General features: G+C 37.7%; 2 protein-coding genes across 4 annotated transcripts in view; both read right to left on the minus strand.

The window, feature by feature from the left end:
- Positions 1-13,724, minus strand: part of LOC133992728 (bromodomain adjacent to zinc finger domain protein 2B-like) — a 52,266-nt gene extending 38,542 nt beyond the window's left edge. The window contains exons 1-2 of one of the 2 annotated variants that reach the window (XM_062431443.1): positions 13,657-13,724; positions 6,679-6,721 (exon numbers count right to left, since the gene is read on the minus strand). In XM_062431443.1, the coding sequence (XP_062287427.1) occupies positions 6,679-6,721; positions 13,657-13,662 (49 nt within the window). In that variant the 5' untranslated portion in view covers positions 13,663-13,724. The remainder of the gene's footprint in view (positions 1-6,678; positions 6,722-13,656) is intronic. The other variant, XM_062431441.1, reaches the window with a different exon arrangement.
- Positions 13,725-20,388: 6,664 nt separating this feature from the next.
- On the minus strand, positions 20,389-25,253 carry cd302 (CD302 molecule). 2 transcript variants are annotated; one of them, XM_062432062.1, is made up of 6 exons: positions 25,113-25,253; positions 23,473-23,598; positions 23,265-23,375; positions 22,328-22,510; positions 22,131-22,148; positions 20,389-21,969 (listed from the first exon to the last, which is right to left on the minus strand). In XM_062432062.1, the coding sequence occupies exons 1-6, from the start codon at positions 25,201-25,203 to the stop codon at positions 21,767-21,769; spliced, it is 732 nt and encodes a 243-aa protein (XP_062288046.1). In that variant the 5' UTR covers positions 25,204-25,253; the 3' UTR covers positions 20,389-21,766. The 2 variants fall into 2 exon arrangements, with proteins under 2 accessions (XP_062288046.1, XP_062288045.1); XM_062432061.1 differs by having other exon boundaries at positions 22,131-22,151.
- Between the last annotated feature and the right edge of the window lie 1,899 nt (positions 25,254-27,152).

Below are 27,152 nucleotides of genomic sequence, written 5' to 3' on the forward strand. Positions count from 1 at the left end.
TGTCAGCACTGACACTTTAACTATTGGCATAAAATGCAGCAAGATATATACATCCAAAAATTAAAATTAAAATTAGGAAATTCTCATCAGTTTATCATCAGTTTGCGGCCAACTTTCTAAAACATTTCACATTTCACCAAATAACTAGAACTTCAGGATAATTAAAAGGCATCTGATGTATCTGCTTGTTTCAAAATGTGTACAGCTGCACCTCCAGGAAAGAACAATATCAGTTAAAGTTTATATTGATATACGTGTATATACGTGTATCCTCCAAGCAGGTTACCACATGTAAGCCCAATAAAGAGCAGCATCTGTTCCTGCTAATATTGTCATAACAGGGCAGGTGTATGAGGATAGTGTGAAAATGAACACCTTACACACATACAAAGCCTTACTAATGGAGGATATTTCACACAGTACCTGTTAGTGAAACTCAACAAACACGACTCTGTGAATGCGGTGCGCAGGCAGGCCTGAAGGAGGGGAGGAAAGGTGCATCATGGCAGCTTCATATCATCCTCCTCACAAACAGAAACACGACCTGTAAGTATGGGTGGTCATGGACCTTTAGAAAGCACTGTGACATTCAAAATCACATTTCTGCCCCACGCATAAACATGAATGGCTTAACTAGGTTAAAATGAGTGAATTTAACAAGTTTACTTGTCATCATCTCTCCACCGTGCTGCACACACGGAGATCTCCGCCCTGCCCCCGCTGAGAAAGAGGAGGAGAGGAGGAGAGTAGCAGCAAGACAGCGACTATAAATTAAGCATTAAGATGTGCTATATTAGGACAGGTATCATTATCAAAATATAATGATCTACATTGGGACATAAGATTTTGGTCATATCACCCAGCCCTCGTTACTAGTTTTTAGAGAGTGATTATCAACTCACAGTATTTAAAATATAAGTTCAGTTAAAGGCAAAAACTGGACTTGACATAAATACTGAAAACTGACATATGCATAGATATATTATTTGACCTACTGCTGCAAGTTATTGTGCCTTATGTAACGGGATGGGAATCGAGAACCAGTTCCAAATTGTCCAAACCATCAGAATCAAATGCCTCAGAGCTTGACTGATTAATGATTTCAGAAAACGGCTTTCGTTTGTGTATTGAGAAGGGCCATTACCAGATTAATACTATCTGCATAAATGTTTTCATCTTAGCCGATAATTCAAAATGCTGCTAAAACCCACCAGCTAAACTGATGCCACGTAATACACTGCTGAGAAATCTCTTCTATTAACAACGTTGTTTAAAGTAAATCAATTTGAATAATTAGAAATTAATCAAGCACTGTTTCCATTTGTTGGTTTTGTGTTGATCCTCTGCTGTGCTTACAACATGCTTGGTCACTAACTACAAATTGCTTCCTGATTCTGCACTAACAACAAACAGCCGCTTCATGATTACAAATGCAATCTCCCACTAAAAAAATGACATTTAAATCCTTTTCCACTGGCTTAGTAAACAATGGAGAGTGAGATAATTGATCATGTGTTAGGGGATCTCTGTGAGCGGCAGAAGGTCACCGCCCGCCAGCAGAGCTGATAGGGAAAATGGCGTTGATGCTCCCGAGCTGCCATTTTTCATTCCTGACAAAGACTCCATCTGCCACCGAGCCATTTGCAGCCACCGAGTCAGAATATCAATGATTTTCAACCATTTCACAACTCAGCGTTCACCTTGGTGTCACCTCTGCACCACAGACTCTCTCTGTAAAGGTCCTGTACACTGACAACAAACCTCTATGCAGGGTTCAGGCTTTAGGTTAGCCGGTATATGTCGTCTTTTTGCCAGTATCATGTGTAGTTGTCCAGCAGATGGGAAATATTTTCCGATTGCCAAATAAACACATAAATGTATAAATAATATTGTGTGAGCTATAAGATATGTTGGCAAGACAGCTTAAATATAAACTTCTATTATACAAAAGTTTGGTATTTGCCTCCGCTGTTAATACACTGAGATTCACTGAGTGTTTGCTCATGTGACTAAGTGTGGTACTGTACAAGATTCAAAAGCCGCACACTCCAACAACAACCCTGTGATTTGGCTCGACATCAGTTAACACGACTCCAAAAAGTCTTACGATTTTCTTTTAAATGACATTACATCAAGCATTGGTAGGGATCAGCTCGGAGCTCCACCGTTAAATAACATGTAATTGATCAGTAGGAGGTTTATCTTTCCCCCAGGCCTGGTGAGGATGGTGCAAACATTTAGGAATGACGATGGTGACTGAGGAAATGCAGGGAAACATTTAACTTATAGCAGGGTGCACGACTCCAATAGTAACTTACAGGCTTTGAACCTTTTTCACCACCTTCTCAAAACTGCCCCAAAGCATATTTTTGTATGTTTGGTTCCTGTGTGGATGAATCTGCAGATGTGGAGTGTGGCCACATGATGCAGCCTGTTTAACTTTTTCTGGCCTCGGTGAGAGGTGGGGTCGGGGAGACCATGGCAGGTGGAGGTGGTGGCGTAGTTGCTCGCATGGATGCATTAAATTACCAACAGCAAGGCTATTTGTTTTATTTTACTGTTGTAACCTAAATGCTCAGTTTGAAAAGTTTGTTCTGCTGACTAAGATGAATTTGTCAGATCAAAGCATTCTGGTTTTTGTGTTTTACATGCAGGCTATTATATGGCTATTTAAACAAATGTCCGGTAGTTGTTCAACATAGCCGGCAGTCTGAAATATAAATATTAATTGGCCGTCAAAAAACTAAATCTACTGTAATCTCTGGCAGGGTTTCACAATTTCTGATGCACTCTTTAACAGAATAGGTCCATGAAGTAAGTAGCCAAAGCAGGCCAGGACTACTACTCAGAGAAGCCTTTACATGACTGTAGGCTTTCCTCCACTTCCCCAGTAGACCATGCCAGTGCTGTCCCAAAACCCACACCTGCCTGACCTTTCATCTTAGAGGAGAAGAATATATAATTCCACAACTCCACAAACTAGACTGTCAAAGCATTTACACTCAGTGACTTCATCTTCGGATGGCGTCCACGAAGTGTTCAAGATAGACTGAAATCTGAGACTCATTGTAGCAAGATGTAAAAAAAAAAAAAAAAAAAGGAGGGGAAAAAAGTGTAAATCATTACTCCTCCTAACTCTAACTCCATCCATTCTTAAATAATACATTACTCCCTTCAAACTAGCGGCAGAGTCTATGCATCAGCCAGACAAACATATCACTGTGTACCAGGTAGTGGGGTGGAGTTTGATGTTTCTCTAACTGGAAAGGATACATCAGTGCATACGTTTATTTTGTTAAGCAGTAACACCGCTGTGAAACCACAGTCAACAACACCTACCAACCAATCACTTCTGCTACAAAACCAACAGCATGAAAACTGACACAACATGACGACAGAAAGATGGTCTTATCGTAACAGCAGTACAAAAAATATCAAAACAAAAACAAAAAAATTAAGGATTAAACCATGACGCATCCTACACATGACACACCGCTTGCTGCTGCTGAATTTTAGGATTGCTGCTCCCTCTACATCTATCCTCTGACTAAATCAGACACAAGTGCCTCCACTTAGGATAAACTGACACAACAAATAACCTATCACCTGTCTCATTTCTGTGAGGTAGCATAATACCAAAAATGTAAAAAAGTGTTATTTTTTTTATAAAATAGCCTGTGATCTGACTATTACTCTGAGATGAGGCAGGGTTTGTGTGTATTTAACGTAAATATCATCTCATATGGCAACAAAACGTAGTGATTCTGAATTAGTACAATTCAAATCAACAATATTCATATGACTGCTATTCTTAGCAGCTAAATATGTCCCTGTATTCAATGACATCTGACAACAGCCAGCATCAATGTATCCACGTAACTAACATATCTCGCAGTTGCATCACTCACATGAGTCTTTGATTTACTACTGACAGATCTTTCATCACTTCATTTCCTTCCTGCAGCCCCCTTCTGGGCAGAAAATAGTGAAGAGCAGAAATAAAGAGTGAGCTCTGATATATACTACCACATCATATTACACAGCCACGGCAGTCTGTTTGGTCTTCAGGAAAAGTCACAAAATACGGTCTACTCTTTGAAGCTACACTATTAACTGAAGCCCATAAATATTAAAAAAAGAAGGGAGAAAAAACCTGTCATCACACACACACACACACACACACACACACACACACACACACACACACACACACACACACACACACACACACACACACACACACACACACACACACACACACACACACACACACACACACACACACACACACACACACACACACACACACACACACACACACACACACACACACACACACACACACACACACACACACACACATAAAAAAATGCCAGTCACCACTCCATCTGTAGAAAAATGTATTTACAAGTTTATTTGCAGCTAATGAGGGTTCACCTGTCCAAATCAAGCCAATATTGTTCCAAGTTATAATTTTACTGCCAAATTCCCTCTTATTTTTTTCCTCTGCAGCTGAACAGGACAACGCTGTCCGTCGAGACACAGGGAGGGAGATTTTAACTAAAAAGACTAACAATTCATTTGACCAACTCAGACAGCAGAAGCTTCACATTATCTTCAGATAAACTTTTATAATCTAGTTTTGCTCAAACAGAGGACTGTGGATTTTGTCCCCCATCAAGTAAGCACATTATGAACAACATTAAGAACAACATGTTACCATGTTCTTATGGACACCTGACTTTTGTTTGACAAAACTTGAAAAATGTGAACCTATCCTTTAAAATAACAAATCTGAAATATATAAATAAAATGTGTTATTATTATTATTTATTTCAATTTTTTTTTTAATTGAGCATCAATTTTCTTAAAATAACATTGACTACATTGAAAAATCCAAAGTTTACGAATATGCAACAATGCAATATGTAACAACGGTCAAAGATGTCTCCTACTTCACTGTGTGTGTGTGTGTATATGTGTTAGGTTTTGAGTTTCCACATCACACTTGTGTAAGTGGCACACTGGACCATAATTTGCTTCTAAACTACTACATAAAAATTTTCCCCTTCAGCAGATGATTATGAAAACAGCCTTTTGGTATCAAATTGCACATACATCATTCTGTCTACATATACTGTACTACAGCTACTGTATGTGTGTGTATGTGACACGCACAAAGAGATAAAGAGAGGGGAAAAGTGCTTTGTAGAATATGTTTACTCATCATTCATTAGTGAAGCATGAATGTAATTACTCAGGGCCTTATCAGGACTGTGAAATTATTGCAGAGCAGCCACCATTGTGTCCAACTCTGGCAACCAAGAACAATAACGGGCTGCTATTTGCAACTATTTGTTAAACTTACTGTTGGGCCCTGTAGGTAAACTGAAGGTTACTGATATCAGCTTTAATAAATCCTTGAGTGTTTCTACTCCATACAGATGAAAGTGAGGGTGCTCAGCTTGAGAGATGCTGAAGTTCATCTGGCCGGGCTCATTTTGCCATTGCCATTTCAATTCAGCCCGTCCACAGTGCTGCAGATGACCTGCCACTTTCCAGGGTCAGTCACATAAAAAGTAGAAGATTTTGAGATGGCCGTGCACAAGACATGAATTTTCGTGGCATCAATTCAGCATTCTTTGCTTCATAAATGTTAAGTGAGCAGTTGTGCTCACCTTTAGGTTTTGACTGAATGTTGAAAGAGCGAGGAAGTGCAGACGGAATCAGAAAGACATGAGATTCACTGAGGATCCAAAATAAATGCTCTTGAAACAATGGACTTAACTGAACTATGCCCCATATGTCAGAAAAGAACAAAACTATTTCTCGTCTGAGATATTTCACATAATATTTGTTTCATTTCAATTATGTCTGCTTTAAAACTGTGTTGATTTAGTGTCAGGACCAAGTGCTATTATCCTCATATATTTACTGCTTGGGGAAAAAAATGTTTCATGATAAATATCCCTCATCAATTCACACCTACTCCACAATAAAGCATGCATAACATAGAACCTGGAAAATGAACAACTTGCAAGACTGCAAATTAGTAAGCGAGTGCAGCCGTCAGATGAAAAGCACACGTCACACTTTCTGATCAAGTAGCACAGGCTGGAGGAAACTGAACCACCGCCACCATCTGGGGGCCACAATTTAATTTTTAAGGGCAACAAAGATACATCTGTATAAAGCCACTGTATGTGGAGTAGCCCAAATTATAATTTAAAACAAACCGAACAATAGCTCCAACCCCACCAATTACCCCTGTTTGGCTCACAGTAATTTTTCTTACAATGCCCCACAGTCAAAAAAAGTTTCCCCCCCCCCAAGAGATTAAAATGTGTTCTGAAGCCGTGGCACTTTAATGCTAAGAAAGACAGGAATTAATTAGATATACACAAAATGAGAGCAAAGTGTAATGCAGCACAAACTAATTTCATAAAAGGAGGACTTTGTTCAATCTCAACCTAATTGGAAAATCCTAATCCTATACCTAAATAACACTTTAAAATTAGGTGTTCTGCTTAGCCCAGGCTTTCCACTCACAAGTTACTTCCTTACTAATTTAAGAAAGCAAACAGGATTTTTTTTCTTCTTGACTAAATCAAAAGAAGAATTTCAAAGAGCATAATGGCACTGACGGACAACGGGTAGCAGATGAAACCAAACACTTACTGTATGAGGCTGTCCTCAGTTCTGTGTCATCACTGCTCTGCACCTGAAACACGAGACAAAAGCTGTCAGATTTATTGCCTGATTTCATCAATTTACTCATTCAGCCTTCGCTCTTATCTCAAAGATCCATGGTAATAAAATAAAAATGGTAATATGGATCTAGGCAAGATGAGTTATCCATAAACATCAGCAGAAAATCAACTGAAATGAACCAACCGGAGCTTCACCCGCTCTGCCTTTTGGTGACTGTAAAGACAACATATCATTTCTCAAAGATGCCTGTTGATTATTATTAAACATATTATCTTATGTTTATGTTACTTGTTATTTGTTACTAAATACAATTCCTTTACTTCTAGCAGTAGATTGCAGCTGGCTTCAGTGTTTTTTTCCCACCTTAGCAGCTATTTTAGGCCTAGATGACAATTGCGAAAGCAAAACAAGCACAAGCATTTTGGTCGCATTTTTAGAAGTTATTCAATCTACACATCACAGGTAACACATTACTGACCCAGACACATGTCTTCAAAACAAATTTGGCTTACAATCAAAATGTCAGGGAAGACCGGTGCACTGGCTTTCACATGGAGCTCACTTCATGTCACAGTGACCCACTGAAACTAAATTGATCCTTTTAAAATGTCTAGCCATAAGAGCTTCTCAATGAAATTAACAGACCTTCCACTTTCATCTGCTACATTTAGGTGTTGTTCCCCAGAGAGAAAAATTGACTAATGAGTGAGTGACAAGACGATGTGTTTTCTCATATAAAGATTCCATTACTTTTCCACTCTCTAGCTTCTGAATCAGCCATATAAATCCTATGTCTGCGCCCTCGACCAACAGTACGGCCTTTTTTCGCTGTGGCGGGCTCAGTTTTTAAGCTAGTGAAGATGCTGGTATCACATGAAACTCAATGACCTGAAGCATCCATTGATACCAACCATATCACATTAGCTTGTTGGGAAGGGGGGCTAAATAATGCTGCAAAGAGGAGACTACATTTTTGGCAAGGGAAAAACTGGCATGGCTATTTTCAAAAGGGTCAGCTCTAGATATCTGAATAAAAAATAGGTTCTATGGGTATCCACGAAGGTCCCCCTTTACAGACCGTTTTATGCTAATGCCATGCAGTTTTCGGCAAAGCACTACAAAAGTTGTATTTGCGTATTCTAAACATGGTCTATATGAATATTTCTGCATACTGGGGTTTCTGAACGGTCTTGGAATTGCATAAATTGTATTCATGTGTGGTGATGTTAGTCTACATTCATTGTAGTGAGACCATTTCTTGGGAAAAAAATTGACCTCACTGTATACAACTGCCTATTGTGACCTCTAGGATAATCACAGCCTCAAAAAAACTTTACACCAACAAACTAGATACCTGGGACATTCAGAGGACATGTGACTTTCCAGGTATGTTGGCAATAGGGAGTTTCTGAGTAATTTCCAGAACAGAGGTGTCTCACAATCCAATCACCAAAAAATGCAATTCTCACAGAAAAGTTTTTGATACCAAATTATTACCAATGTCTTGGTGTCTTCATATAATACTTTGGAGGGATTTTTGACAATTTTTTTCAATTCTCAAGTGGACAAAAATGGTTCAACTTTGCACCAAATCTGTATAACAAATGGTAGCAGCAACAACTTTTAAGACATAATTGAGAGTGAGAACGGCCATCATATACTTCCATGATAATGTTGTAAGCCCATATACTCTAAACTTCTAAAATTTGAATGAGTGTTGAACCAAAACTAAATAAATCTTCAGGTTCCTGCTTTCAGGTGAACAGTTTCGAGAGAAACCTCTGTGCTCTCACATCACTCGAATTAAACACTTCTCATGTACCATGTACATTACCATGGTACCATGTACAATATTATCTGTCATTTTTCAGTGTGAATACCAGTAAAAAAGAGACACTTGAATGTTTCATCCAATATCACGAGTAAAAAAGGTAGTTTTTCAGTGTCTAATGATGGGAGGGATAAAGTAGTCCGAGTACTCCTTTGACTACTACAAGGCAGAGCCTCTTCAAGTTACTCAGCTGTCCATCTGTCTGGCCTCATGTTGTCATTTTAAGAACAGAAAATGACTCTGGCCTCCCAACACAGAAAGCTGTTTTATAAATCAGGAGTAATAACAGACGATACCAATAACAGGGTTACTTCTTTACGCCCTCCTGGTGCACATGATTACAGGGTTGCAGCCTGTTGGTGACGTTAGCCATACGGACAATTTTTATGACTGACTGCCTGAAATTTAATTAATATAAAGATTTCTTTGCACTGGTAAACATTCAATGGCAACATCCAGTGTCTAAATAGCTGAGTGACATTCATGTAGTGCAACAAAAAGAAAAAGGCGTGTTGGTTGGCATTGTGGATGGGTGCAGTAAGTGTTTCCCATTAACAGTGTCGTGCTGATTGAAGTTTATGTCCTTAACTTCTAATAGTTGTCAGTGTTGACATTTTTTTTGTTAAACATGACAATCATTTTCCCCTCCTTTTATATGCTTTGCCACACTGTTCCTTAATGCCATGCACAGATATTTGTGGGAAAACATGGACAGAACATTTTTTTGATATAGGTACAATATACACATTCCTCCAAAGATGTTGATGGAAACCATAAAACACTAAGAGGTACCTCTCTTATTACATATTTTGCTGATGCAAAATTTAACGATACAAGCATAATGTGTGCGATAAATAGATACTATCAAAATATTGCTGCGGTATCAGGCCTGAACAATGTGGAGAGCACTATGCAACATTAAAATTTATCAAAACCAGTTGAATCAAACTTGAGGGTGAAATCAAAGTGTGATCTATCCCCTTCATTGTCTCCGAAACTATCGACATGTTTGTTTGTTTCAGCTTCTTCTCAAATGTAAGGGTTTGCTACTTCTTTTCTGTAGTATATAATTATAAATTGAACATCTTTGGGTTTTAACTGTTGGACGGACAAAGATGTCACATGAGGCATTTTCCCACTATTTTTCTGATGTTTCATAGACTAAACTATAATCAATTTTTTTTTCAACAATCGCCACATTAATCCATAATGCAAATGATCATTAGTTGCAGCTTTAAAAAGAGTCAGCTATAATCCAGCAGTAGATGTGTCTACATATTGTTGTTACCTTGTTGAGATTTTTTCTTATAAAGATTATTTCCAGATAATCCACTCCAGCCAAATTGAGGATCAGATTTAACCACTCAGCTAAAACACTTTTTCCAAGCAATGCAATAAAAAGAACTGCAGTTTACGACTGTTGTTTCTAGTGTGCAAAAGTTTTTAAAGTACAAGTAAGAGATGGAGTTGCAATGCACGCACATTGCATATGGTGGTGGAAGAATTTAGTCAATTAGGTTCACTAAGCCTTACATTTTCGGCCTGTGCTGATCCAGACATTTTTAGGGATGAATTTATTTTCTCTAGTCTCTTATCAGGCCAGACAATATTGAGTAAAAATTAAATATTTAAAAATGTGGCTGCAGCAGCATGCCTAGCACAGCTAAAGTAGAAGTGTTTGTGGCAGCAGTGTCCAGATTTTAAATGCAGCAGGATCAATAAAAACGGAGGCTGCAGAGGCGCAGACTTTGTGTGAGAGCGGTATGGTTTACAACAGTAACTGGACTAAAGGTCAGTCTTTCTTGTGCAACTATCTGACTCAGAATTATGATTTTGGAGTCAATTCATCCCCTCTCAGCCGGCCTGCATGTCCTGCAGCAAAGGATGCAAATAAATAGTGAACAGCCAAACAAACAAACAATACCACTCGCATTTTAAACATCAGCCCCATTAACAGTAACGGAAACATCATTGATTCAAATAAAGCACTATGACAAGCATCTCCGGGCGGAGAGAAAAATAGACCAGAAAGATGAGTGAAAAAGAGTAATCTCCCTGACATATTCCTAATAATCCCACCTCCCTCGTGCCGCTCCCCCCCAAGCTCACCCAATCATGAAGTGTCAACACTGACCTACAAAAAGGGACTCCCGTCAAGCCTTACATGTTTAAAAACATCAATCACAGCAGACAAAGAGGGTACATTGAATTATACAGTATTAACCTTCAGGGCTTGCATATAAAGACCACAGTTTTATTTATGCTTGTATGTAAAGAGCCTCTGCACTGTTCCTTACAGCAAGCTGGCTGCCAAATTGATGAACCCACTCAGCCCTCAGCAGGAGTCCAGCATTTTTGATTAATGAGTGCAAACTTGTGGAAGGGGTAAGAATAGGAGAGACAGGATGAAAATGGATGAAAAACACAATTATTAACAGTCTTACTCTGGCCTTTTGAAAGGGCCCAAGAAACATAAAAAAGGGGGACCATCTCACATTCTGTAAGACCATACCAAGAGGGGCCAAGAGAGTCTGACAAACCAGACGTGTTCATGTGATCCCACTTGAGCACTGTGACCAATTCAGCAAAAGAAATACACAAATCTGGTTAACACAGTTTGGCAGCCAAGGCAATGTGAGATACAGTAGTTGTAGATCACTGAATCTACTGGTATGTGGTACGCTGCCGATAGCATTTAAGGTCTACGTATATGTTTATAGTATTGTCAAGTAAATGAGATACGAACACAAAGATACGGTTTCATAAAGTTTTACAATGTGCTCAGAAGGAGTAATTGAAAAAGCTATCAAGCTGTGAAAAACACAGTTTAGCTGAAAATGATCAGTTATAAATTGACTGCTAATATTTATAAAGTGCCGCTTTGAGTAAATTTAGCAACCATGAGCCACATTCGAGTCTTTGGAGCACTGAAAAATAATGCCTGCAATGGATCAGTGACAAATAAGGGTTGGCAAGATGAGCAATGCAAAAATATCTTTAAAATAGTTTTAAAAGCAGCATTAGGTTTGTTAAAATGTACATTTTGTATTTTTGTTGGTTTTATGTCATTTGAAATGACATTTGCACCAAATTCTTTTTTAACAAAAAGTAAGACTGAATGCTCCTGGAAATGTCAAATGGTGTAACCACAAAAGAATGATTTATCCACCTACAGTGTATTTATCTATACTTAGTTACTTCATTTTAAAACATCAAATGAAAAGAAACATTCTAGGAGTATTCCTTCATTTAAATATTAAAGCATTTTGTCAATAATGAGCAGGACATATCCTAAAAACAACCATTAAAAACAAAGCGAAAAACATTTGACAAATTATGTAAAATTTGTTACAAACCATAGTGTTGAGTTGCTAAAAGTGGATTATATTTATTCCACATTTTAGTTCACTTTTCCCCCCCTGTGTATAATCAAATTTTTATGAAAAAAAACTGATTACACCAATTGACACTGGGTTACATCACATCATTGACCCATATATTTTTTTTTAATTTAAATGCCAAATTGCTGAATCTTTTGATTTCACAACGTTAAAACCTCATATCTATAATGTAGGATTTCAACATTGTTTTCGCTGCAGAGGTTGTCAAGGACATGTGCTCTGAATAAATATGAGGCAAATTTAGTGACCTTCTACCTGTGTTTTGATTCATTGGCAGTTACTGGATGCATGCATAACACATCAAGGCTGTGATCTGATTTATCTTGCCGCCTTGGCTACTGAAGCCATTTAAAATGATGGACTTTATCAGGAATAATGTTTGCTGCCATCTCACTTGGACTGTATGTGCCCTTTGCACATGCTAGTTCATTAGCAACATTCATATCAGTAAGTGTAAAGTAGTTATTCTGTTCGGCAAACAAAAGATGCCCCCTAATCTGTAAATAAATAAAAAATGGTGGCTGAATTCCATTTAGCTGCTTCAGTTTCAGGAGCCTCATATTGTCATGCTGGTTCACTGTCACACTGTCATGGCTTTACTGGGGCACATGAATAAAATGACACCTTATTAGGAATACCTGTGCTTTTCCTACAATCAATAAAAGTGTCTGCTATTAAAAATCCTACAATATATCAAGGACGGTCTTTATCATTTATTCATGAGTTTTCTGTTGAATTTCCCTCATTGTTGCCGTTTTAAATGTTGTTTTTCTAATTTGTGTTTCTTTGGCCTCTGTACCAGTCACAGTGTGTGTGGCTGTGTGTGTGTGTGTGTGTGTGTGTACCCTCACAGACAGATATACTGTTGGTCATTCATTTTGCTTTCTATTAAGTTTCTTCAAATTTAGAGGAAGCTGACCCTGCATAAAACAGGGGGGAAATCAGGGCAATGTTAAAATGTCCTGATTTCTACATTGGAAGTTAGACCTATGGCACCCAGATTTGGCAGCAACTACAAGGTTTAAAAACTGATTTTCTAAGACTAAGCACCACGTGTGACATTTTATGCCAAGAAGATAACATACATCTAACATACCAAATATAACCTGTTTTAAAATCCCATAATTCAAACTTCTCAGACCTCTCAAACATGTTCTACTTCTGTGATGAAATTGGGTTCAATTTTAATTGAACATAAATCAAGGTCGTTTCTTTCTATGTTTTCTCCTCCAAAGTTTCTTAACTTTGTTCCAGATAAACGCCGTTTCGATTGCGTTAATTGAAATGCCTCAAGATGGCGAATGCCTTGTTGTTAATACGAAAGCAGAAAAAATGGAGGGTATTGTCATAATCTCAAAGGGTAAATTTCAGCCCAGACCGCAGCTGCAGCATTAGCTGCGCTCTCCTTTAAGAGGAAGCCACAAAAAGAGAGGATAGAGAGGGGGGAGAGACACCGGCAGGCTGCCCGGCTTTAACACGGATAAAGACAAAAACATTTAATAGGCAAGATGAAGGAGATAAAACATTAAGAAAGCACAGTTGTATTATGCACAGTTACTGGATAAATTCACGACATGTTCTCACACGAAGCTTCAAACCACAACAAGCATTTCACAAGCAGCCAGACATTACTTTTTCTCTTTAAATGATTCACTCCCACATGAAGCGTACTGTGAGCTGAAAACCTGATAATATTCTGACAAGCTAACTTACGTTCATGTTTTCACTGGCGGTTTATCAACGTTTCTGGATAAACGGTGAATCCGCAGAGTGGAGCAGCTGGCAACAAAGACATGATGCATACTGCAAGGTAAACACAAGACTGGACAGCACTGCCTGAGTCTCTGTGTGAGTATGACCGGTGTCACGTTAACGTTAGTTGCTCAACTGGGTCTAAACACTCTTTTCCCAACCAAGTTACCGTTTCAACACGAGAACAGTTATTTTCTTGGCAAAGTTGAGCTCAGCAGCACCCACAAACGCTCCATCTACTTTTGACATCAACTTTTTTTTCTTTTTAAATCGCCGTGTTGAACTCACGGAGCGGACAACTGGCAAGTGTAGGAAAAGGATGCTACCGCTGTGTGTTTAACGTTAGCAGATGAACGTTAGCTTAGCGGTTAGCTCCGAGCGACAGAATATTTGTAAAATAACAAACTGCTGAATATAACGTTAGTGAGTTTTATCACCTAGCAAAACCTAAGGTTACAAACACGGAATATACAACTCACCTTGTCGCCGAAAAGCCGTGTATTCCTTTAAAAACTGAGGGGAAAAAGGCTAAATTGAAATTAAAACTGTAATAGTTCACTTCCCAGTTTAGCGCAGTTTTGAGTAATGTTTTAAAAAAATTTGAATGATGAATCGGTGAGTAGTGTTTGAAGCCCGGCCGGGTGGGAGGGAGGCAGTGTGACTGAACGTGTTGCTCTCTAATCGCAGATTGAAGAGACTGACTGTCCTCCCGTTTCACTCAACTCAACACAAGTGACGTCAGCTGGAGGCTTCTCCACAATGCAAACTTTTGTGCTAAAAAAAAACTGCATCCAGCAAGTGCACAAACTGACTGTGTCAACATCAGCATGCACTGCACAGGGTACTTAAACATAAATATAAAAATAGATACCATGACATAATTGATGCTGCATATGTCTAATGGTATTTATGCATGAATATTACAACAATCCCATAGGCTACTGCTCACATGTATCCATGAACTCCTTTGCAAACAGGTGCACACAGTTTCATTCAGCTTACAGTTTCCACTAGATCCCTTGCATGGCAGTGAAAGCAAATTTGTCAGATGCAAAAAGTTTGTTTGTAAATATATATAACCCCTAAAAATACTGGGCTATATAAACCACCAATAAGATAGTGTAAGCATTTATTCTTTTAATCAAAATGAGAAAAAATAAGGTTTAAGGACAGACTCCCTGTTTAAAGCAACCCGACTAACAGATTTTTTTGGGCTGATGCCGATATTAGGGAGTAACAAAAATCAATATATCAGCTGATAATCTTATACAGAATATAGACATTAACACTTTTTTCTTTCTTTTTTTTTTTTACAGTGATCCCTCAAACGTATCATACTTGATAAAGACATGTAATGGAAGCATGATATTTTAAAGTTTAACAAACTTTATTGTATGAAATGACATCAGTGCACTGAAACAGTAAACTTTAATAATTATACATAACTATAGAAAAATGCAACAAAAAAACCCCACATGTGCTTATATTAAACTTGAATTAAGAAAAAGATTCAAATGTAGACAGACAACAGAGGCAAACCAGTATATCTGTGATAAGCCAATATGGGCTGACTGATATATCAGTCGAGCTCTACTGTTCGATCTGATGTGAAATTATACTGCATACATGGTCATAGTTTGTTTAGCAATTTATAACCAATGGAGGCAGGCACATTTAGAGGTCTTAATGGCAGTAACAGTTTGCAAATTGTGATGCGCATTCAGTGCTGTTTGTATGTCTAAATTCTCAAAGTAAGACTGAATGACAAAATCAATAAATAATGTATTTTTTAAAAAGTTTGATTGCACTTAAGTATAACCCTAACCCTAACAGCTCAGTTTAATCTTGATTTAATTGTCTTGCTTGGGTAATTTGGCTTGTACATTAAAACAGACTCATCATCAACAGTTAACACAACAAGAGATCATGAGTTAGAAAAATAGCGATAACACCAGTCAAGTGATAACAATAAGTAAAAACAACGTAAACCAATAAATAAGAAAAGGGTTTAAACAAGAGACAGGTGTGCCTTTTAATAAAGGGTGTACATTAATTTATGGAGCGCAAATTAAGGGAATTCATTGCTAATATTAAAAAGGAGAGTTTGAATCTATTACACCTGGCCCCAATGAGTCTGTACATCTATTCTAAAGAAGGCAGCTTTATTGGTAGTAGGTATCAATGTTTTCCTATGTTTTCTTTTTGCAAGACTATTATTAGAATAACCTAAACGTTCAGTCCAGACCATGACAACATGTTGCTTAAAATGTGTTAAAGAAACTATTAACAAGGCATATGTGTGTAAGTGATGATTGCAATTAAATAAATAAGTCATCTACCCGATATAGCAACTACTGTACCATCTGCCATCTTTGTTAACATTAAGCAAGCACACAATTGGCAACAGGCAACATATTTTTTCGTGGTTCTTGTTTATATATATATATATATATATATATGTATGTATGTTTAATGTATAATTTATGTATGCACTGACGCACCTCATGCCCAAGATAAATTTCCCAGACGGGACATTAAAGTATATCTTATCTTATCTTAACAGAAAAGGGGTTGCATTTACAACACAGTGTTATGGACACATTGTAACACTGTGAAAATGCTCTGTGGTGCCGTATATCCATTGTGTACATATCACAAATTACACAGTATATGATTTTGTAATGAATCAAGTCGAGTAAGCTGCTTCTAGGAGGTTGGTTTTAATATAAATTAAACAAACAGCAACTTGTCAGAGCAACAGTACAGTGTATTGAGTTGTCCTTTTCTGTAAAAAGATGCTGTGTGTCTGTGCTCAGAGGACACAGTTGGTTTCAATCCAAGGCACTGCACCTTTTCACCAACGCACACTGTACATGAAGTTGAGCTAATTGGATACAGTAATTAAGGCACAAAGGCAAATTTGAATTAAAGATGTGGGGAAAGAAAACCCTTGATCAGCATTTGTAATTTAAAACGGGTTTATTTGCTTGTTCACCATCCCTTGTGCTCATTGATTTTTCTCCCCCTCTAATTCTGTGTCATTTTAGATACTGCAGTCACAGAAGCTACTGGCCTGGCTGATTAAACACACATGGTGAGAGATGGAAAAATGATTTGATGAATTTGTCAGCTGCACAACAGGATACCTGGGGTTTTTTTCTATTTGTACTGGACAACCTCCATTAGAGAGAATGAGCAATTGGAGAGATCAGAGCAGCGTCACCACAAAAACCTTTCCTGGCCGTGTTTTTTTTCACGTTGTGCAATCAAAATGTCAGCTCACCTTGGTCATTTGTAACACAATAAATCACAGTCGATGGCTGCGATGCAAGCAGCATGCTGGGGGAAGGGCAGTCTGTCCCCTTTAAAGGGATTTTTTAAAGTCTTGATTAGAAAGTATAATGAGATACCAAAGACACAGCAAAGATGATCTCTCTAGAGACTGATGGAAAACAAATTAACACCAAAGCCTTCCAGCACTGCACATGCGTTTGATTTAGGAAATGGTACAGTCTCTGGGATAAAAAATGGGCTACATTAATCTTATAAAATCTTTGCAACAATTCTTTGGAGTTAAATGATCTGCCGTGCCATGTGAGTCGTCAGATAGGAAAATGTAGACTTGCACCTCTATCCACATACAAAAACTGCATTATCTTACCTTGTAAAGTGTGATTGTTTTAGTGAGAACTTACAGTTGAATTACTTTTTTTGCCATGAATTGAAAGGAAATTATAGATTAATAACATAACAAGATGATAAAACATAATTTTGCAATTTGTGTGTATTTTGCATACAAACACAAAGATGTGGCACCCTATAATAAAACTATCACTTTACAAAGGACAGGTTTATGCATTCATTTTATAGATCCAAATAGTAATGTAATGAAATGAAGAGTTGTATGGCATGTTTTGATGTATAAAATAGAGCATTCTTTATCTATTCTATCTACATTTATTTTCCTCTGCTAATTGGAGCATGTTCCAGTGCAGTGAATAGGGAAGAAACATGAGATTGCAGGAGATGAGATACAGATGCTTTCCACTTCTGTTTACAGACACCTTTCCCAGGAAAGACAAGAACATGAATAGAAGATGAGCTAGAACAGTGTTTAAAAAAACAACAGACCAGCAGGAAAGAGTTCTCACTCTTGATTTTGTAGTTACACTAAAGAAAGAGTCACTACTGCATCCTATATTTAAGACAAGTCTGCTTTTTTTTGGTCTGTATTGTATTTTGTTGTCACAACTCAGGCTTGATGAACCTATGTCTTATGATGCAGCATGGCTCTCATTTTCATTCCATCTGTCACGCTACTGTATGTCATTTTAATTAGTCATTCTGGGTCAGTGCAGACCTCTTCCTCCTCCAAGCAGTGGTGTGACAGATGCATGAATGAAATTAATTTGCTATTATTTAAGCAAAAATAGGACATTACTGCTGTTGTGATGAGACAACAGTACTGCTGTGGTAATAAAATCCACACATCCCAGTATAACTGAACAGAATCTTTGGAATATGTGGTTACTCATAAATTAAATACAACCCTGTTATGTCCCCCCAAAAAACAGCTAATGAAGCTTTCACTATGTAATGTTAAAATTAATTATCAAAATTAAAATGATCATAATTGCCTGTGCAGGAAAACACATTTAGAAAACCATCTTTTTTTTCACTGTTGTAAAATGATGACATACAGGAGCTCAACACTCCTCTGTAGCAATAAATAAAAACCTTTGTAGATTCAGGAGACCTAATACAGCTTGGTAATCAGACTGAATTTCCATTTGGCTTTCACTTCATTATTCATACTTTCATTATTTTATTTGAATCGCTGTAAAAGTTCAGAGATGATGGGCAGCAGTTGAAGGTTTTACAACCAGGCCAGACTATATACACGGTCACCCATAAAGTTGGAATAATTTTGTTTTCAGACACATTCCTCTTTTTATTTTCTATTTATACACATCAGTAATCACCTTTGACCAGGTGCAATGAGAGTGATCAATACAATTTTGAGAATATATACACTTTATCTATCAAGAATAAATCACATTTTCACAATCATTTCATGGAAAGAGGTAACAAATATTTTATTCCAACTTTATGGGCGACCGTGTATGCTGTGCGAAGAAAGGAACATTTACAATTACTCTTCGAGCTTTATCAATTATCAAATTGCATTATTCAAAGTTCCATTCAAAGGCTTTTTCAACACATGCAGCTGTAATGAATTATACTTTGTTGAATAATCATTAGGGTAAATTATTGTTTGTTATTGGGAAAACATGGTCAACTTGAATTTGAACATTAAACATCTGCTTAAATCTAACAAGAAGCCAGTCTGTACTTTGATACATATACATATACATTTGAGGTTTTCTACATAATTGAACAGTTTGAATAATGTATGAAAAATTCCTTTTGTGTGAGTTGAAAATACAGGAATCTTCTTTATGTGTTTAAATTACCGAAGCCAGGAGACCACTAAGAGCATTATAGTGAGATATTGCTTGGTCATTATTATAATAAAATCAACAACCTGTCAGCAGATGGCAATTTTTTGTTTTCATTTTTAGCTTCTGGGCTAAACTCTATTATTTGTGCATGGAAAAGTAGCCTTTAAGCTTTAAGCAAGCATGCCAACTGCCAAAATTGTTATTTACTTATTCCTTAAGATTTTAGCCAATGTAAGAGGAAAATTGTACAAAAAACCCCCAAAAAACTCAAAAGAAGAAATCTGACATATCCAAACCCACATACCCACACACATAGCCAATATGGCACCATACTGCAGCCAATGGTCCTGCAGGCCTTCTGCTGTTTGAACCTTCATCTTACATCACGTTAATAATTGGCAGCAAGACTGCATGACTTTCTTAACCTTAAAAAGGACTTTCACCTTGGGCACAATATAAGCTTTCCTTAATGAATCATTGGATTTTGTTTTTCATCTGCAATGTTTAAGTTAAGGCTTTATTTCTCAGAAATGTTAAATGATGTGTACTTTTTACACAATAGCTTTTTATTACAAGTTATTCCCCAACAGCAAATAATCACACAAGAGTATCTAATTCAATATCTTTCATGTTTCCATGGGGGGGGTGTCATTTTTCCTGCAATGTCAGGGAGAAAGACACAATGCAGAAATTTGATTCACTGTCCCACCTGGTGGCCAAATCTAGAAATTACAGGGAAGGGTGGATTTTTATGGTGCAATATTAGTGACTGAACAATGTAATTATCCTATAGGATGCCTTGTATGATTTTTGAAAATTTATAAAAAGTGGTTTTCAAGTTTGTGTGCGGTCCTCCTGTGCCATGTAAACAAATGTTGGCACACAAATGCCCATGATAAATCATTACCGTCTTTAGATGTTGCAAACATTTAAATAAGCATCTGCAGCCAAGACCATGAGGATCTGTTACACCACAGGCTTCTAAGAAGTCTAAAATTAGATGTGCGTGAATGGAAACTTTCAGTTGTTACAGCTTGCAAAACGCTGAGACGTCAACAGAGCCACTCAACATTTGGGGGAAACTACACTTTCAGATGTTTTACAGTAGATAACCTTTCAGAACTAATTAGACTAGGAATTTTTGTTTCCTAATTCTTATTTTTCTACTTATACATTGACATGTAATGTATAGAGTACTGTATACAGTTTTAATAAAAGAAAAAACAAACCCTTCCAATGGTAAACATTCTTTATTATGAAAACACACAAGGGCTCAGATTCTGCCAAATTATTGTCAGATATTGCACAAAAGCACTTATACAATTGAAAATGCAAAACATTGTATTATATATTAAGAGGGCTATTTTACAGAATGTAATAAAGTCTCTATTAACTTCTGCATTATACCCATGAGATCAGATCTCAGACCAAATCTTGATTGTCTTTAATGCCAACGGATGGTTTATTTCCATCACAATCACAAGAGACACCTTAAAAATTTTGCAATTATAATGCCAAGATTGTATTGCATAAGAAACGATTTAAGAAAATACATATATCTTTTGATCAGTTAAACAGAACAAAGATGACAGATGAACTGCATTTGTAGGTTGGTTGTCATTGTGGCAAAAACCGAAAAAAAAAAAAAAAAAAAACCTTGAAATGACGAGAGGGTGTTTTAACAGCCAAAAAGTTGTTTAAAAAAAAAAAAACAGGACAAAGTGTCAGACCAGGAGTGCAGGGAAACTGGTCATGGTGTCTGCCTGTTTTAGGACGGTTCCCATGTCAATTGGATTTTTTTTTTTTAACATGGAAAAGAATCTGCTTAATGGACTATGTGACATCACCTCAATGGCAACATTCACATACATGAAGTAATTAAGCGACTGCTCACACAACATTTGCTGATTAAGCTAACGTGGTATTTTGATAGTGTGTGATTGAGAATTCCTGTTTCTGTGAATACTATTAAGGGGGACACTCCACTACTATTTTACGCATGTCTGTTTACACAAGATGAGAAGCAGAGAGAGACATGAGCATTTAACAGGCGGGGAGGGTGTTAACAAAAAAGAAATTCAACCAATCCACCAGTTTTGGAGCTTAAACCATACTAGGGGCAAAAAGTCATCAATCTCAGCTACAGTGATTTGTGCCGTTGGTTGTATAATCTCCCTCTATTCCCCAATTTTATGGGAATAAAATACTGAACAGAACATTTCTGCCTGCTCAAAGTAAGATTTTTTCTTCAGTTAATATCTTCTTCTTTATAAGCAGTAGTGAGTTACTTTCAATATGAGAGAAAACTAAAGATCCCAAAAGTTATCCAAACAATGTGTAGTGCCTCATAAATAGTCTGATGTTAGTGTACATCCAATCACAGATGACATGATCCGTTATGATTTCGTTAGTGCAGATGACAAAAAAAAAAAAAGCAGAAGTGATGAGATGTTTTAGGATGTGCCACAGTGGGAGGTTAGTAATGGCATCAGTTTTCTCAATCACACTACATTAGTCTGAGTCATAGACATTGTGCTAACCCAAAACCGCTTCAGTAACTGTTTTAAGAGCGGAATTCACCTAGCGAAGAAAGCATGTACTATAGTTTCCTATGGCACGCTGTCCGTCTCTTCAGCCTCCACCAGGCAGGACCGGTCTGTGTCCAGGACTCGGAATGGAGGGTGGTACTCAAACGCTGTGAGGATAGTAGAGCCAAGATTATGCTTCTGGTGCAGGAACCAAATAACTGCAGAGACTCCCATGATGGCTACAACACTGAGAATGACCAGGGCCGACAGCAGCGCACTCGGTTCTGAGGGGGACAATAAACAATGCAAGGAAATTCACCTCTATAAAGAAAAGCTCATAGAAGAATACGTTGTAAACAGAAGCTCAAAGAGGATTAAGTAGTAAACACAAGCTCATAGAGGAATAAGTAAAACAGCGATAAATAGCTCAAAAAGGTTGACTTACTGTTCCTGGCTTCCTCTGCCTCTGAAAAGCAAAAAATACATTGTGAAGCAAGAGAGGGAAAAACCACACATGAACTAAAATCTTGTGACAGTCAATACTCATGCATCTGTCATTTCAATGACTTCTCGGAGCTTAATTTAGCCAATCAGCAGTTATTTGACTTAAAATTTTTATTTTTTATTAAAAATAAGTCTTACCCTGAGCTGCCTCACAGACCACACCGTTCTCCACATCATCCAAGCAGCTGACAGCTTCCCACTTTCCTGTGTTGCTATGCAGAGTCACACATGAATCTACGGGCACAAGGTCTGATGGAGAATAGCTGTCTTCCCAGTTAGTGAATTTCACAGGGTCCTCACCGAACCACTTCATGTCATCACCTAACAAGATAAACCAATCAGTGCTCCAGCATGAGACACCACAAGCAGCGAGAATTACAGCCCTCTAGCACAGGTTATGTAAGTCAGCTACATGATGATGGAAATATGGTATCCCATTCTCAAAAACTGCACTGAGCTGTGCTATAAAACAACATAATATTGTTGAAAGAAATCACTGATGTGAATTTCCCCTAATTGAAATGTGATTTAATGTGTCTGTTATGGCTATTAGTTTACTGCAGCTTCCCTCACTGGAAGCATGACTGCTTTAAAAACAGGATTTCCTGACATTGTGCTGGGATTTATAGAGAAAAGGAGGAGTCAGTGTTGTCATACTGTACAAGCATTTAAAGGTATCTGGCTATGGCAGAAACTGTTAAAAGGCAGCTCTTAAGATTTTTTTGGTCAAACATGTTGTTCAGAAAAATACAGGAATAACAAAAAACGGATAGAGTAAACCCATTTTTAAAAACTAGGAAAAGAAAATCTTAACTTTGGCTCAACTTTTGCTTTAACATGCACAATAAGTCCTAAAGCTACTCAGAAAAGAAGATGGGTGTAATTTGAGTTTAGATGTTAATAATCAAACTGTTGCACAAAACAATTAATGGACTTTTAATATCTAACCCAAAACCCTGAAAGGTTCAATGTGCATTTTCCTTCTAGTTACCTCCAAAACTAATACGCTTTTAACACTTATTGAGGAATCATATTTGAAATAATGGAAGTCAGCCACCGTTCACATGGTACTTACTGTTTGTGTCATAGTACATTCCCAGCCACACGTTGACAATGCCTTTCCACACCTCTGGGCTATATTTAATGACAAAGTCATTCTCCTCAACACTCTGGACGGTCAAAAGCTCTAGAAAAAGGATAACAGAACCACACACACATTGAAAATACAGCCCATTTTGCATTTTTTGTATTGACAAAATATGTGATAATGAATTCTCATGTACCAAAGCCTTGGCAGAGAGATTTTGCTCTCTCAAACGAGTAGCTTTTGATTTTGTCTTCTTCTCCATGGACAAAGTGGTAACATCTGTCTCCAAAAGGCACCCAGGTGCGTCCGTCTGCAGGACAGTCTGAGGAGAGTCATGGAACAAAACATGGGCATCAATAGAAAGATTTGACACCTGAACTTTAAATTTATTCTAGCTTTGTGCATTTATGTAAGCTGGTTTAGAAGCTACAGGAGAAATTGACAAAACGCTTCATAGACAAACTTGCATAACTAATCACCACTTTCAAATGTTGCAACAACATTGAACTGTGTTTGGGTGGATGTCAGTTAACACGGATGTGACATATCTGTACAGTTGAACAGGGTTTTGTTGGTTGGTTTCATCTTGTGACCACAGTTCCTCTTTACTGATTTCTGTATTTTGCAAATGCTGTCATGGTATTGTAGGCTGTACATGCCACTTGGGATTAAATAGTTTTCCCTCATTTGTGTCTCTAAACATACTTGTCAGACTTCTTTTACAGCTGACAAATGCTGCTATAGCTATCTGAAAGGTTTCACTTTTTAAGCAGTTTGTATTAACATATATCTTTTGTAAACTTTTCAGTTTTAATCTGTAGCTACTTTATGGTTTTACATGTTAGCCTAGACTTTCACCAAAATAGGCAGACTAATTAATTAAGTACAACAGCATTGTACTCCATTACAAGTAAAAGACCCACATGAAAAATATATAAGTCCTGCATGAAAAATCCAACTTAAGTAAAAACATAAAAGTATTAGCAGCAACAGTAGTGGTTTGGTCCCTCTGACTGACTGATATTATTGTATTTGACATCATTCAAATATTAACAATAAAGCATCAGTGTGTAAGCAGCATGGTACTGTTGTAGCTGCTGGAGGTAGTGTTCTTCTGAACTGCTTTATATAAAATTAGGTAGTTTAGTGCAGTGGTCCCAACCTGGGGGTCAGGCCCCTCAAAAGGGTCACAGATAAATCTGAAGGGGTCATGTGATAATGAATAGGAGAGGAAAGAAGGGGGGGGGATTTACTATTTGGTGGAGCTGTTAATAACTCATAGACACTTGAAATGTGACCCTGACCACACAAGTCTGTTTGTAAGGCGTCATAAGCCAAAAGGTTGGAAACCACTGGTTTCATCTTTAGCAATGTGTTCTAATTTAAAATCTTATTATATTATTATCCCTAAATCCTTATCTGACAAGTAACTAAAGCTGTCAAATAAATGTAGTGGATTGTAAAGTACAATATTTCCCGGTGAAATATATGGTGGGAGTAGCCCAAAATAAAGAGAAACTACTCAAGTAAAGTTCATGTACCTCTGAACTGTATTTAAGTACTTGAGTAAATACTTTCCACCAGTGAATTAGTTAAGTTGTACCATGTGTTTCGACATTCAGGGAAGTCCAGTGTTACATTTGACGATCCACCTGTAGTCAAAACTTGCTGACCGCATATCTAATAAAGCCTTGAACTAAACAAACAACAAATGAACGCAGATAACACTCACAGGCCTACACAACGTTACAACCTGCAACAGTGCAGTAAAACTATGGCTACAAAACACCACGTTGTTCAGCTTACAGCGAAGACCCAGCTTTTAAAAACACTTACCTCCTGTCAAACCCAGCTGCGGCTGCGTACACAACACTAACAGGCAGCAAAACAATGTTGGGAAACTGCGCTTTTTCTCCTGCGACTCCATGACAGCGAACACAAACTGTGCTGTAGCCCCAAACTACTTTTACGACTCGCAGACGAGTGTCAGCAGCAACGTGAGTGAAACCCCACCCACAGGACGGACATAGCCTCAGCACTATAACTACATTTTGATTAGGTTTCCTGGACGTCACTTTAATACAATACACAATGCATTGTTTAAGATATAATAATAAATGAAATAGCCTACATTTCCTGATCATTATATGGGAGAATATGCCCCACCCTCCCTCTTGAAAAGATTGTTAATTTACTGATAAAGACACAAGATGTGTTTTCAGTGTACAGTATCATTATGCATAAGCCAACATTGTTTGTGGGGTAATATTTTGGTAGAGTATTAAATGTTGTTCTTATAGCTAATACAAACAATGAAACTAAATGGGCATCTTACCCCACTACTGTGGCAAGACGCCCTACTGTAAAGGATAAGAGTAGACTAATTTTGATTTAAGCATCTACAGACTTTGTAATTAATACAATGCATACTATCTAATCAAGGGCATTGCTGTTATTGATTTCTCTTTTACAATAAGTCAAATAATATCTTTTTTATGAAGGCCTTATAAAAAATGTAGGAAACTTTTTTATCTGTTATTTATATATGTATGTGATGGGAAAATATGTATGGGAACAGAAAATGCAGACCTCAGGAACAGGATTTGCACACACGGAGCCTCTAGATGGCGCTGTTTGCAATATGTTCCCCAGACTAAAACTTTCTGGAATCGAATTGTCTCATGAGGTGTTTCCTCAGATGAGAAGATGCATTTTTTTGAACAAATACTGTGAAATGTTCTCTGAGGGCTCATTACACTGCCATCGATAGATGACAACATGACAACATTGCTTGTTTCATGCTGCTGCTGGTAAATATCGTCATGCATATTCATTATGAAACATTTCACTTCAAATTGGACTCTGGGAAACTGTGGTGGACAATTTTCACTATGCTTTATTGATTAATAATGCAATCAATAATTGTTTGTTGCACTCCTAAACATCTGACTATAACATTACACTGTATTGGATTACTTTGTTTATTAAGTGTTTCTATTATTCAGTCCACTGTTTCAAGAGTTTCTATTATTGTTTTATGATGAAAACAACAGAAATACCTTACAGCATAGTGCAATCCAGTGCAATGGCACCAGAAGCTAAAACATCAAAAAAGAGTTTTATCTGCAGCTATAACATAGTCTCAACAAAAAATTAAATTGTAAGATTTCTCAAAGTTGTATTTATTGCAGGGCTAGTGCAAACAACTGCACTGTACATATTTGTGTGTTTGTATTCACTCCTGGTCATTCATAATATAGTGAAGCATCATTTAAGTCTAATAAATAGTGCTTTAATAAGGCAATGCTGCCTGACTAATCACTATCAATATGTTCCAAAGTTCCTTTATAAGCCATCAGTCTTTAAGAAAAAGTAATTCCCCCTTGCTAAGTTGCACTCAAGTTATATGCTTTGGCGAGACAGGGGAGAACGGAGAGCCTTGGGGGCAGAATGGTTGTTGTTTGGGGGGAAAGAGGGGGTTTCAACTCCATTGCTTGTAGGCGCAGGTGGCACAAACACAGACAGCTGGAGCTTGAGTTTTGCTCCTCGTCTGGAGCTGGTGGCTTCCCGTAGGGTGGCACAACACCCTGCAGGATACCGTGGGGACCCATCTGCCATGGCAAGGCCTGCTCACAGACTGCCATAATCCAAGCTTCTAGAGTAGCCCCCATCCACCCGCCCTAGGCCTCGCCTCCTGATTCCTGTAACTCACCCTGTCCAGGCCATGCATGTTGTCCTCAATACCATGTGACAATGTTGATAGTCCTTACCAGGTCTTCACCCTCTGGGTTGAACACATAGTAATTCATGAATATTGTTTGTCCATCTTAACAGAGGGATGGTACAGCTAGCCCAAGATTTTGCCTGGAGGAATAT

Source organism: Scomber scombrus, chromosome 13 (assembly GCF_963691925.1).
Source record: "Scomber scombrus chromosome 13, fScoSco1.1, whole genome shotgun sequence".
In the NCBI taxonomy this organism is placed as follows: Eukaryota; Metazoa; Chordata; class Actinopteri; order Scombriformes; family Scombridae; genus Scomber; species Scomber scombrus.

Coding starts and splice junctions, on each gene's coding strand:
- cd302 (XM_062432061.1), bottom strand. CDS start 25,203: ATGGAGTCGCAGGAGAAAAAGCGCAGTTTCCCAACATTGTTTTGCTGC. Junction 22,511..23,264: donor AATGTACTATGACACAAACA/GTAAGTACCATG, acceptor TTATCTTGTTAG/GTGATGACATGAAGTGGTTC. Junction 22,152..22,327: donor GGTCTGTGAGGCAGCTCAGG/GTAAGACTTATT, acceptor TTTGCTTTTCAG/AGGCAGAGGAAGCCAGGAAC.